General features: G+C 36.2%; 1 protein-coding gene across 1 annotated transcript in view; it reads left to right on the top strand.

Annotated features, from left to right (window-relative positions):
• Positions 1-1,480: 1,480 nt before the first annotated feature.
• The window catches only part of LOC116075913 (vomeronasal type-2 receptor 116-like), a 26,671-nt gene continuing 14,839 nt past the window's right edge, over positions 1,481-13,312 (top strand). The window contains exons 1-3 of the mRNA XM_031349433.1: positions 1,481-1,695; positions 7,827-8,118; positions 8,475-9,281. Coding sequence (XP_031205293.1) covers positions 1,481-1,695; positions 7,827-8,118; positions 8,475-9,281 — 1,314 coding nt within the window. The remainder of the gene's footprint in view (positions 1,696-7,826; positions 8,119-8,474; positions 9,282-13,312) is intronic.

Here is a 13,312-nt window from a genome sequence, read left to right as displayed (position 1 = left end):
GGAGTCTTGTGAGAATTAGCTCTTATACTTTGTGATATCAACAAGTGTTCTCATTGTGAAGATCTTGTTTAGGCACCCATTTTGTTCAAATTTTAGTGTTACTAGAAATAAATCCTTGGGTCTAATGCTGAGGATATGCTTGGGCATTAAAACGTTCATTGTCTATACACTGTTTCAGATTTTATGTTGTTCAGGTTTCAGGGCAATCAAATTCATATGAAATGCAACCATGTTTGTGCTATAGCACCAAGTATTTACACTGCCCTAAAATTGTTTTATGTGCTAGGAAATAATCCTTGCTTGTGATATGCTTGTACAGTAACTTCATGAAAGGGACACAGAGATCCTCAGCACCTATTATGTTCTTTGGAACTTTTCAGGGTTTCCCCTCTGGAAAGAAAAAAAAAACCTGTTCTCTCCCCCCTCCCCCTTGCTCACCAACCCACCCTCTCCCACTTCCTGGCCCTGGCATTCCCCTACACTCCTACACTGGGGCATAGAACCTTCACAGAATCAAGGGCCTCTCCTCCCACTCATGACTGACTAGGCCATCCTCTGCTACATGTGCTGCTGGAGCCATGAGTCCCACCATGTGAACTCTTTGGTTGGTGGTTTAATGGATGTATCTTTCTTATGTCAAAAAAAAAATGGTCAACGGTAAGGAGTGTAATGAGGATATACAGATTCAATGCCTCAATGTGGATAAAAATAGAGAACAATACCAAGGCAATCAAAATTAAGACAAAATTATTATCATAATTTCTACATTGAAATTCAGTTATGTATCTAAAGTGATAAATTCACCTTAACAGTTGATTACCTGATAATGAGACACAAAGTGTCTGGACTAGAAACCTGATGAAATATTTATATGTAGATATGTATGTATCATAAACAGAATGGGTTTAGAATCCTGAGATATATAGGAAAGTAAAATGTGAACATAATAATGAGAGTATTAAGTTTTATGGAGCCTGGTGCTCTTTTAACTTAGCTCATCAGTTCCTGGTCTGGATCTTCCTTGTCTGTCCATATTTTTTTTCCAACAATGATTTCCTTTGATGTTATGTGGTGCATTTTCTTCAAGGGCTCTCACATGAATTCTTTCTTGGTAAACCCTTGCGGCTAAAAACACAGAAGGAGAATCTAGCCATGGGTTTTGAAGTCTTAGAACAAATCATTGTGATTATAGCTGAAGAAAAAAAAATATGCTGCCTTAAACATGAACCTGTTTTTCACTGAGTGTTGTGTCCCAGATGCAGAGCCAGAAGCAAGCGCTCCTACTGAACTCTCCAGGGGCAGAGGAAAGAATCCATGCAAATATCTCAGGCTGCTTAGAGTCACATACTCAGTCATCAAGTCAACAACATTATAGGGATAGCGAAAGATGCATGCACATGAACTCTGTATGTATAAACATGTGACACACCATGGATTGTACCACGCCACAGCCCAGATATTGGCAGAAACATCTATTAATATGTTGTTCTCTTGCCTTTCTATCTCCTGGTTTCTATACATGCCACCTCTCATCTGGACTTTTGCAACCGCTTCCTGCCTAACCGAATCAGAATACCTACTATACCATGATGGGACTGTGGTCATTGGTGCATTTTTTCCAATTCTAAAGTCATTGCCTGTAAGTGAAACAATAGATTGGAAAACATTATCTTTTGACATAGACAATAATTTAGAGTAAGTACTTTATATTGACTTATTTTTAAATATTCATGTTTTGGGGTTAAATATGGATTTGAACATTATTGCAAATATTTCTCATTATGAGGCTCCATGTGTTCCCATCCAAGACCCTCTTTTTAATTTTAATTTATTGGTGATATCTTTGTGTCCTCTCAAGTGGAAAGAGAAATGTTTCATTTCAGAGTTTTAGGTTTCACATTTGATGGCTGCAATTTGTTCATTTTCCCCTGTGTAACTGTAATCCTCAGACTCAGAGCATGCACAATATCAGTTCTGTGCTGAAGGGTTGTTGACAGTGGTTTGACTCAGCACTTCAGGTAATCGGGGGATTCCAGTCATGGTTGTATTAGAGCAGATAATCTGTGACTTTGGACTCCCTCCTCCCGTTCTAGAATAATAGATGTTGCTTGTGTCAGCTGCCTCTGATTTAGGTATAGTAAGGCTGAATTAGAAATTTACCTATCTTCATTATTATTGTGTACCCTTAACATTTTGTACATTATTGAAAGTAATTATTTCATACATCTTCTGATGTCAGACATTGTTAGTCATTTAACCCTACTCATTCTGTGTGTTTCCATTATACATTACATGTCTTTATGAATTTATTCATACAAACATAATTTATGAGATTATGTCCACTGAGAGCTCTTCCTTAGACAGCCTTAAATCTATGAGGACTGCAGATCTGAACAGACAGTTTGTTTCAATTTCATTGGTGAATTTAGAGAGAAATAATGATATATGACAGTTTTTAAAAGCAATAAAGTATATTTTGTACCATGATGATATTTCTAGCACTGTGAGATGTACATACATTAAAGACCTGAAATGAAGAAACAAAGCATGTTCTCAACTCTGAACTCAACCTGTGGAAATAAAACTATACTATTAATATCCAGCTGTGGTCAGTTGCTGGAAAACTGCTGAAAGCATAGGTGGATTCTTGTGAATGAGAAATTGCAACACCTTGACCACATCCTGGCATGGTTATACATCGTTAGGTCAAGGGCAGAAGGGGAATAATTCAACAATAATATGGCATTAGAGAATTAGAATATGTTTTCATATTTTGTCTTAAATTTTAATAGAAAAATTGATCAGACTAGTCCAGAATTTCAATATTAGGTGAAATATTTTACTTAGACCTCTGCATGCAACAGGGATATATATTTTTTAACTTTGCAAGAATTCAGGCTGCACTTGATTCATCTTTTCCTCTACTGTCGAGATTTCTAGCTCAGGCACTACTATGTACTATATGCTAATATACTATGTCTCTCCAGAGAATGTTAGTGGAAATCTGCCTGAGAGAACACAGTTGTAGCAAAACAGATTTAAGTGCCTAGCTCATCAAATATGAACAGTTGAAAAATGTCTTGTCTCAAGGATAAAAAAAATAAAATTCCAAGATAGAATTTTCTTCATTTCTTCCATGTATGATAAATATATTTGCCTTATGTAACAGGTTTTAAAGTATCTAGTTATGTACAAGACAGTGTATACGAATGACATACATTAATAATATCTACTAAACTTTATTCATGCTTCTGATTAAATCTTTTATAATACAGTGAGGGAGTGCATAGTCATTTTGAAACAGGATTATTCTGAAAATCTTCTGTCCATTTTCCCCATATTCTGGTTCTATGTGCACAAGCACACACATCATGATTACAGTAAATGAAAAAGTTCATATGTTTTAAGGTGGCTGGCCTTATCTACCTCAACACAGATATTTCAATTTATCTATGTGCAATTGAATATCATTTTATTTTAGTTTATATTGATTCATTCGTCATTTTATTGTAAGATATTCACAGGAAAAATATTTTGGAAGCAGAAGCAAGAGAAAGACAAGCTTGAAAACTCAAGCTAAAATGTTTCACACAAAAAATGAAGTCTGAATATTTGATCCATTTTCTGTAGGGGCAGTTTTAAACCTTAACATTGTTTCAGCAAAAATATAACTGGTTACGTTATCAGGTACCAGGAGAATTTTAAGCAACCATCCTAAATTTAATTATTTAAGTGTAGTATCTATACTGTAAGCACATTTAAATTCACAATCTAACAGTCCAGTATGATTATGGAAGTCATAGACCATGCTTATAAATAAAACATAAGAATGAGTTCTTTATATGAATATAGCATTAATATTTATTATGTTCTGAAGATGCTTGCATCCTCCTTCAAGCATCTCCTTTTTACTTAGTCTCTCAAAATCTATTGACTATAGCGTGACTATACATTCTTGCTAGTATCCATTTATAAGTTAGAACATGCCATGTTTATATTTTGGGTCTTGTTTACCTCCCTTGGCACAATTTTTTCTAGTTCCAAATTCCATGATGTTATTTTTTTAAGCTCTGATTAATACTACATTATGTAAATGTACTACATTTTTATTACCTTTCTTTTGTTGAGGGATATATAGATTGCTTCTTGATTCTAACTCTTATTCATGAAGGTGCTAAGAACATAGTTGAGCAAGTGCCCTTGTGGTAGGATAAAAAGTCCTTTTTACTTATGTCCAGAAGTGGTATAGATGATTCTTCAGATAGATCAATTCACAATATTTTGAGTAAATATCATATGGTTTAACAAGAGGCTTGTGCAAGTTTTCCCTCAATGTAAGAGAGTTCATTTTGTTCCACATTTTCGCCAACATGAAGTGTTACTTTGTTTTTTATCTTAGCCACGCTGACATGTACAAGATGGAATCTTGGAGTCATTTTGTTTTGTGTTTCTTGGATGCATAAGGATGTTGGACAATTATTTAAATGTTTCTCAGCCATTAGAAATTCTTCTGTTAAGAATTTTCTGTTTATATCTGTTTATCATTTTAATTGAAATATTTGGTTTGTTGATGTCTACTTTCTCATGTTCTTTAAATATTTTGGATAACAGCTCTCTGCCAGGTATAGCTTGGTGAAAATCTTTTTCAATCTTAAGACTGCTCTTTTGTCATATTAATGGTTTCCTTTGTCGTAGAGAAAATTTTCATTTTCATGAGATTTTATTTTATTAACTGTTGAATATATTACCTTCATGATTCCTGATTTTCTCAGAAAGTTGTCTCCACTTGGACTTGAGTTTTGTTCAGCATGGTAGATATGCATAGATTTGCATTCTATAAATGCTGGTATATAGTGAGACCATAACCATTCATTGGAAATCCTTTTTCTCAATTGCATATTTTTGGATTCTTATCAGAAATCAGGTGTCCATAGGTGTTTGGATTTACATCAAGGTTTTCAGTTTGATTCTATTAATTAATCCTTCTACATTTATGCTAACACAGTGTGCTTTTTTTTTAACTAATGCTTTAAAGTTCAGTTTGCAGTCAGGGATAGTAACACATTGAGATTTTCTTTTATTCTACAAGGTTGTTTTATCTACACTGTTTTTTTTTCTACATATGACATTGAGTATTTTTCTGTCAAGGCCTGTCAAATACTTTGTTGAAATTTTGATGTGGATAATATTAAAACTGGGGATTGCTTTGGTTAAAAGGCCATTTTTACTATGTTGATCCTACTGATCCATCAGCATGTGAGATCTTTCTGTCTTCTGATATCTTCTTCAATTTCCTTCTTCAATAGATTAGCAATGTTATTATGCATGTTTTCCTTGCTTGGCTATTTGTACAGCACAATACTTAATATACTTTGTGGCTGTTGTGAAGGATGGTGCTTCCCTATTTTCTTTCTCAGCCTGTTTATTATTTCTATGTAGAAGGGTTACTGGTGTTTTTAATTAGTTTTGTATTTTCACTGTAGGAGTTCCCTGAATGAATTTTTAGCTCACACATGTCTATCATCATATCATCTGTGAATAGTGACATTTTGATTTCTTCCTTTTCAATTTGATTTCCCTTAAACTTTTCTACTGCCCTATTGATCTGTCTACAACTTCAAGTACTTTATTGATCTGGATGTAGTGGAGAACCTTGCCTTGTTCCTGATTTTAGTGGAATTGTTTTCTAAAATATAAGCTTGCTGCAAGCTGACTTTATTATATGTATGTCCCTAGTAGCCATGATCTCTCCAAGACTTTTCACATTAAGGGGTTTTGAGTTTTGTTAGATGCATTTTTAACATCTAACGAGATGATCATGGACATTTTTTTCTTTTGGGATATTAATATTGTGGATTACATTGAGAGACTTTTGTGTATTGAAGCATTGCTGCATCTCAGAGATGAAGCCTAGTTGATCATAGTGGATGATATTTTAAATGTTCCTTGCATTCATTTGCAACTGCTTATTGAGTATTTTTCGTGCTTACATTCAGGAGAGAAATTTGTCTATACTTTGATTTCTTTTTTGTGTTGACTTTCCATTTGGATGATGGATGGCATGATAAAATGAATTTTGAAAGTTCCTTTGCATATTTTTATTAGATATTTTCTTTGTTTGCATGTCATACAATACCTCCTTTCCCAGGTTCCCATCCAAGAAATAAAATAATAAAATAAAATAAAATAAAATAAAATAACAAAAACAAACCCCTGTTCTCTCCCTCCCTCCTGCTTCTTTGTTTGTACTTTTACAGGGAATGATATTAGCTCTTCCCTGAGAGTATAGTAGAATTCGACTCTAAAATCATTTGGCTTTCTTTTTTAATTATATGGGTGATTTCTATGTCACAAGAACTACACTTATCTGTGTGTATAAGCAAAAACAGTTTTAATAAATCTAGGAATGGTTTAGCTTTCAAAACCTTACCCAGATCTACTTTTTAAATGGTGAAGGGCCAATATGGGACTGTGCAATTCTATGTTCATTTTCTTTCCACATCACCAGTAATGAATTAATCTACTTTCAAAAGAATATTTCAGACATAATAAAAGTAAGATGACATTTCATGAAGCAATTAATAATGTCTTCATATATAGGAATTTATGTCACCAACTAAAAACAGTTTGAAAAAATTAAAAATAAGGAAGCCTTTCTTTTTGAACATTACATGTAATGTGTTTATAAAAGGGGGGCTATGTTCTACGGAGGTGTGGTGAGGTATGGGGGAAAGGTAGTGCCCCAGCAGGCCCATGTAAAGAGGGTAATAAAGGCAGTAAAGATAGCGAGTAGAGAAGTAGAGGAGTAGAGACCAGCCATGAGCATGTGGAGAGAGAGGGAGGAAGAGATGACAGAACAGAGCAAGAGCAAGAGAGCGAGAAGTGAGCAAGCAGCCCCTATTATAGTGAGTCAAGCATACCTGATTGTTGCCAGGTAGCTGTGGGGTGGAGCTTAGACAGAATGCTAACAACATGTTGAAAGTATATCTGTTTGTCTCCTTATACATGTAGTTTTTGCTTTTCCAAGTATAAGTCTTATAATTACTCACTAGATGTCATTGTTTTAAATGTGTTAGGATGCCACAGCATAGAAAGTAGTTAGAATACAGGTGAGGAACATGAGTTCAGATTCATAGAGCTCACATCACACTGGGAATGACAGTGCCCAATTACACTGGAAGTATTCTTATAAGGAGATAGGAAGATGAGACAGGAAAATTCCAAGAATCTTCAATTGCTTATATGGGTGACAACAAAGACACATAATCTGAAGGGGGCTGAGAAACAGTGTCAAGTTTAAGAAGTTATCACATGTATTTCATGCACAAGCATTGCAATGTGTTAAAAAAAAAAAAAAGATATATTACATCATACCAGAATCAGAAACACTGACACACACATACAGATAATTGGACAAAAGCCAGCTGTTGCCTCAGGTAGATTGAAGTCAATATGTGTGTTCTTTTATAAAGTATACCCACAAAAACTGGTGGCTTAATGAAGAAACAATTATTTTACATAGTTTTGGAGGGTAGAGACAAGATAGGGAATATGATATGAAGGAATCTATCTCATTCTGTGGTAGAATAATGTTATATTTCCACCTACAAAAATCCATGACTGCAAGCTCTCTTAGGTCTATAATTAACATGTATTCCACTTCAGTATCTACAAATGTCATAGCAGGCCATTTGAAATGAAACAATTCATTGGCAGACATAAAGTGTGCATTTAATGAAAACGCAAACTGTCAAAGCCATAAGAATAATGTTGTAGGTCTAATTGTTATGAGGTTCCCATACATATATTGTGATACTTCTATGTAGGATGAATGTACACAACTACCAGCTGGTTTTGGCCATGTTATTTGCCATCAGTGAGATCAATTTGAACTCCCATATTTTACCAAACATTTCTCTGGGTCTTGAGATTTATAATGTGCCATATCTACAAAGGAATGCTCTGAGGAGTGTATTCTACTGGCTCACAGGTTTGAGCAAATTCATCCTTAATTACAGCTGTAGAAAAAATAGCAAATCAGCTGCTGCACTTACTGGAATATTATGGAAAACATCTGAAACCATTGGGACAGTGTTGGATCTTTACAAATTTCCTCAGGTGAGTGCAAGTGATGTGAGTGGTTGGCATCCATTTCTCTATTCTTATATTTTTAACATTTTTCAAAACAACAGGGAGAGATTTTAATCACTATAAAAGAAACTACAGAGACTGATAAAGACATACACATTTTATTTTACTTTTAAAAATAGTAGAAATGATGAACAGTACACAAGGTAGTTTTAAACTTTGACACTTATCATTTTTTTCCTGAAAACATTCAGGAAGTGAGATGTGACATTAAGAGCTATGGAGAAGAATTTCAACTTTATCACTTCAATCTGTTTTTTTTAAGGACAAGACTATTTCTAATGGCAACTCTTGTTCTTCTTTTTAAAATACTTTATTCCTTTCAGCTTACTTTTGGGCCTTTTGATCATGATCAGATTGACAGAAACCAGTTTCCATCTCTGTATCAAGTGGCCCCTAAAGACACAGCTCTGTTGTCTGGTATTGCCTCTTTGATGCTTCATTTCAACTGGACCTGGGTGGGACTGCTCAGCACAGATGACCACAGAGGTGCTCAGTTTCTATCGGACTTGAGAAAGGAGCTGGAAAATAATACAGTCTGCATAGCTTTTATAGAAACAGTATCATTGTGGGGAGAATCCCTGAACTCTTTGCAAACCCAGAATCAGATGCATATTCTAGAGTCATCAGCAAATGTGATTGTAATTTATGGATCCATTGCTTTTATATTAACTGTAATAAAAAATAGACATAGTGAGTACATAACAAAAAAAGTTTGGGTCATGAGCTCCAAATGGGTTGGCCAAAAATTTCAACAATATACCATGCTAGAATTATCTCATGGGGCTCTCAGTTTTTCACCCCATCATGGGGAGATTGTTGGCTTCACTAATTTTGTGCAGGAAGCCACCCCTTTCAAGTACCCAGAAGACATTTTCCTTCATTTCTTGTGGAACAAGTACTTCAACTGCTCACTTTTGCAATCTGATTGTAAAATCGTTGAAAAATGTCTGCCCAATTCCTCTTTGGAATTGTTACCAGGGAATATTTTTGAAATGGCCATGACTGAAGAGAGTTACAATGTATACAATGCTGTGTATGCAGTGGCCCACAGTCTCCATGAGATGACTCTCAATCAAGTTCAAGTTCAACCACAGGCTTATAAGGATAGGACTATGTTATTTCCCTGGCAGGTAATGTTCCCTTCATTGTATTTTAACAGCAATATGGCATTACATGCTTTAAAAGCTTTGGAAGTAATTATTGTAGATCCTTGTTCACTTTTAGATAATTTATAAGAGGTAGTATATATTTCAATGCTTAGTTATCAGTGTATTCACATGTCTACTACGTGCATGGTGAGTGGGCCTGCGGAAGATTTCCTTTATCAAAATAATTCTGCTTTTGGTAGAAACAGCAAGGATATTTCTTTTGCTAAGAACTCACTAGGAAAATCAAGGTTTTAGAGGATGTGCCTAGTTCTGCAAAGTCTTGATGTACTATGGTGGGGGTACATGCTGAGGGGGCTCCACCCTCTCAGAGAAGGGGATGGAGGGCTAGTGGTAGAGATTGTGGGAGGAGTGCCACAGGAGGGCAAACTGTTATCAGGATGCAAATTCAAAAAGTAAGAAAAAACAGACAGAAAGAAAGAAAGAAAGAAAGAAAGAAAGAAAGAAAGAAAGAAAGAAAGAAAGAAAGAAAGAAAGAGAGAAAGAAAGAAAGAGAGAGAGAAAGGGAGGGAGGGAGGGAGAGAGAGAGGAAGGAAGGAAGGAAGGAAGAAAGAAAGAAAGAAAGAAAGAAAGAAAGAAAGAAAGAAAGAAAGAAAGAAGGGAAGGGAGGGAGAGGGAAGGAAGGAAGGAAGGAAGGAAGGAAGGAAGGAAGGAAGGAAAGAAGGGTGAAAATCTAGATACAACTTATAGAATAGATTTAGGAAGTAGAATTGCCAGGGGAAAGGTGATTAAAGGGTAAAGATATTGAAGATGTTTGTTAGAGTCATATTGACAGCATCTGAAATTAATTAAAACCCAAGTGCCTGGCTGATTGGTCTTCTGGAATTGTCCTGGTTTGGCTGACTTGAGAGGCATGTATCATGGTTTGTTGTTGTTGTTGTTGTTGTTGTTGTTGTTGTTGTTGTTGTTGTTTTAGATTTGGGTCTTTTGTTTTGGGGGCATTTTTGTGTGTTTTGATTCTTAAGAACCTGAGGTACTCTATCAGGGACTGAAGCATACAGGCCACCTGCGTGTCTCTGGGTTCCACAGAAGTCAGCAAAACATGTAGAACTTGGCTAACATTTCGTGTTAGGCTGTATAGTTTGGAAACTGTCATTATATCCCATATTGCTAAGTGTATAAAAAGGCTGATTGCATGAAATAAACATTATTAGTCTTACTAGAAATACCAAAACAAACAAAAACCACAAAAATCCAGGTTTCCTTGTTCATTTTTCTTAAAAAGTCAAATATTCCTGTATGCTATTAGAATTATTATGTGCTCTAAACCACTCCTGGTGATCCACCAAGTTCAAGTAACCTCAGATTCCACAATGAGGCTGTGAAAAATCCAGAAAATAGAAGGATATTGCTAGTTTTCAAATAATTTGATATTTGTTCATTGTATACTTCTTGATCTTTGGAAACAAAATTATAATTATTTTCTCTCACAATTTTCGTTGTTCAACACCATAGAAAATTAATTAAAAATAGCATTAACATGATGCATTGCAGTCAGGAAATAACTTCTTTTTTATTATTATTGCTTTTATTTTTTACAGTCCTGTCTTTACCCCCTTCCTGGTCTGCCTTCCCACAGTTCATCTCATTCATCCTCCCACTGTCTCCAAAAGGATGACCCACCCACCCCCATTCCCCTACCAGGCCTCCTCTGGGGACTCAAGTATTTCCAGGGTTAGAGGAATCTTTTCCCACTAAGGATAGACCAGGGATTCCTCTGATGTATGTGTGTCAGGGTCCTCGAACCAGCTGCCTGGTTGGTGGCTCAGGGTCTGAAAAATCTTGGGGATCCAGGTTAGTTGAGACTGCTAGTCTTCCTATAGGATTGCCCTCCTCCTCAGCTTCTTCCAGCTTTCCTCTAATTCAGCCACAGGGATTCATAATGTCAGTCCATTCCTTGGGTATAAGTATCCGTGTCTGTTTCAGAGATGCTTGTCAGGCCTCTCAAGGGACAGCCTTGCTAGGCTCCTGTCTGTAAGCACACCATTGCATCAGTAGTAGTGTCAGACCTTGGAGTCTCCCTTTGAGATGGATGCCAGGTTGGGTCTGTCACTAGACCTCCTTTCCCTCAGTCTCTTCTCCATTTTTGTCCCTACAGTTCTTTTACACAGGAATAAATCTGAATCAGAGTTTTTGACTGTGGGATGGCAATCCTATCCCTCTGTTGATGCCCTGTCTTTTTACTGGAGGTGGATTCTACAAGGTTCCTCTCACCACTGTTGGATATTTCATCTAAGGTCCCTCCCTTTGAGTAAGAAGAACCTCTTACCGTTCAGGTCCCTGGTACTTTCTGGAGGTTCCTTCCACCTCCCAACCCCTGAGGTTGCATATTTCCATTCATTCTGCTGGCACTCAGGTTTTCTTTCCTGTTTCCCTTGCATTAATGCCTGATCATGATCCCCCTCCCCGCCTCCCCTTTCCCACCAAGACAACTCCCTCCCTCTGCCTTTTGTGACTGCTTTCTTCTCCCTAGCAAGAAGGATTGAAGAATCCTCTCTTGGGCCCTTCTGCTTCTTAACCTTCTTGAGTTCGGTGGATTATATCCAAGGTATTATGTACTATTGTGGCTAATATCCACTTATTAATGAGTACATATCATGCATGTTCTTTTGGGTCTGAGTTACATCACTTAGGATGATATTTTCTAGTTCTATCCATTTGCCTGCAAAACTCATAATGTCATCATTCTTAATAGATGTATAGTATCCCTTTGTGTAAATGAACCACATTTTCTGTATTGTTTCTTCCATTGTGGGAAATCTGTGTTGTTTCAAGGTTTCAGCTATGACAGATAAGGCCACTATGAACATAGTTGAGCATGTGCTCTTGTGGCATGGAGGGGCATCTTTTGGGTATATGCCAAAGAGTTGTATAACTCGGTCTTCAGGGAGATATATTTAGAATTTTCTGAGGAAATTGCATATTGATTTCCAGACTAGTTGTGCAAGTTTACAATCCCAACAGGAATGAAGGAGTGTTCCTCTTTCATTACATCTTCATCAACATATGCTGTCACCTGATTTTTTGATCTTAGCCATTCTTATTGCTATAAGATGGAATCTCAATGTCCTTTAGACTTCCATTTCCTTCATGACTAAGGACATTGAACATTCCTTTCAGTGCTTCATAGCCATTTGAGATTCCTCTCTTGTGAATTCTCTGTTTAGTTCTATGCCCCATTTTTTGATTGGGTTGTTTTCTTTTTTGGAGGTAGCTTCCTGAGTTCTTTATATATTTTGGATATTAGCCCTAAATGGGATGTGAGGTTAGTGAAAATTTTTTAGCAATCTGTAATTTACTGTACCAATGTGTCCTAATGACTATGTCCTTCGCCTTACAGAAGTTTTTCAGATTCATGAGATCCCATTTTCAATTCTTGATCTTAGAGCCTGAGCCATTGAAGTTCTTTCTAGGAAATTTCTCCCTTTGCCAATAAGTTGGAGACTCTGTCCTGCTTTCTGATCTATTAGATTCAGTGTATCTAGTTTTATGCTGAGATCTTTGATCCACTTGGTCTTGAGCTTTGTGCAAGGTGGCAAATACGGGTCTATGTTCATTTTTCTACATACCAACTGCCAGTTAGACCAGCACCATTTATTAAAGATGCTTTCATTTTTCCACTGTCTATTTTTGGCTTCTTTGTCAAAGATCAAAAGTTCATAATTGTGTGGTTTTATTTATGTGTCTTCAATTCTATCCATTTATTAACATGTTTGTCTATGTACAAAATACTATTCAGGTTTTTTTTTCTTTTTTTTTTTCTTTTTTTATTAGATATTTTCTTTATTTACATGTAGATTTCTCCTTTCACAGTTTCCCCTCCAAAAAACAAATAAACAAACAAAAACAACAAAAACAAACACCTGTTACATCCCCCTTCCCCATGCCTGCCACCCCACCTTCTCGCACTTCTTTGCCCTGGTATTCCCCTACACTGGGGCACAGAACCTTCACAGGGCCGAGGTCCTCACCTCCTATTGATGATCAAATTTGCA

Source organism: Mastomys coucha, unplaced genomic scaffold (assembly GCF_008632895.1).
Source record: "Mastomys coucha isolate ucsf_1 unplaced genomic scaffold, UCSF_Mcou_1 pScaffold4, whole genome shotgun sequence".
Taxonomy (NCBI): Eukaryota; Metazoa; Chordata; class Mammalia; order Rodentia; family Muridae; genus Mastomys; species Mastomys coucha.
The sequence above is the reverse complement of the archived record's forward strand: the minus strand, read 5'-3'. Positions and strand labels throughout refer to the sequence as shown.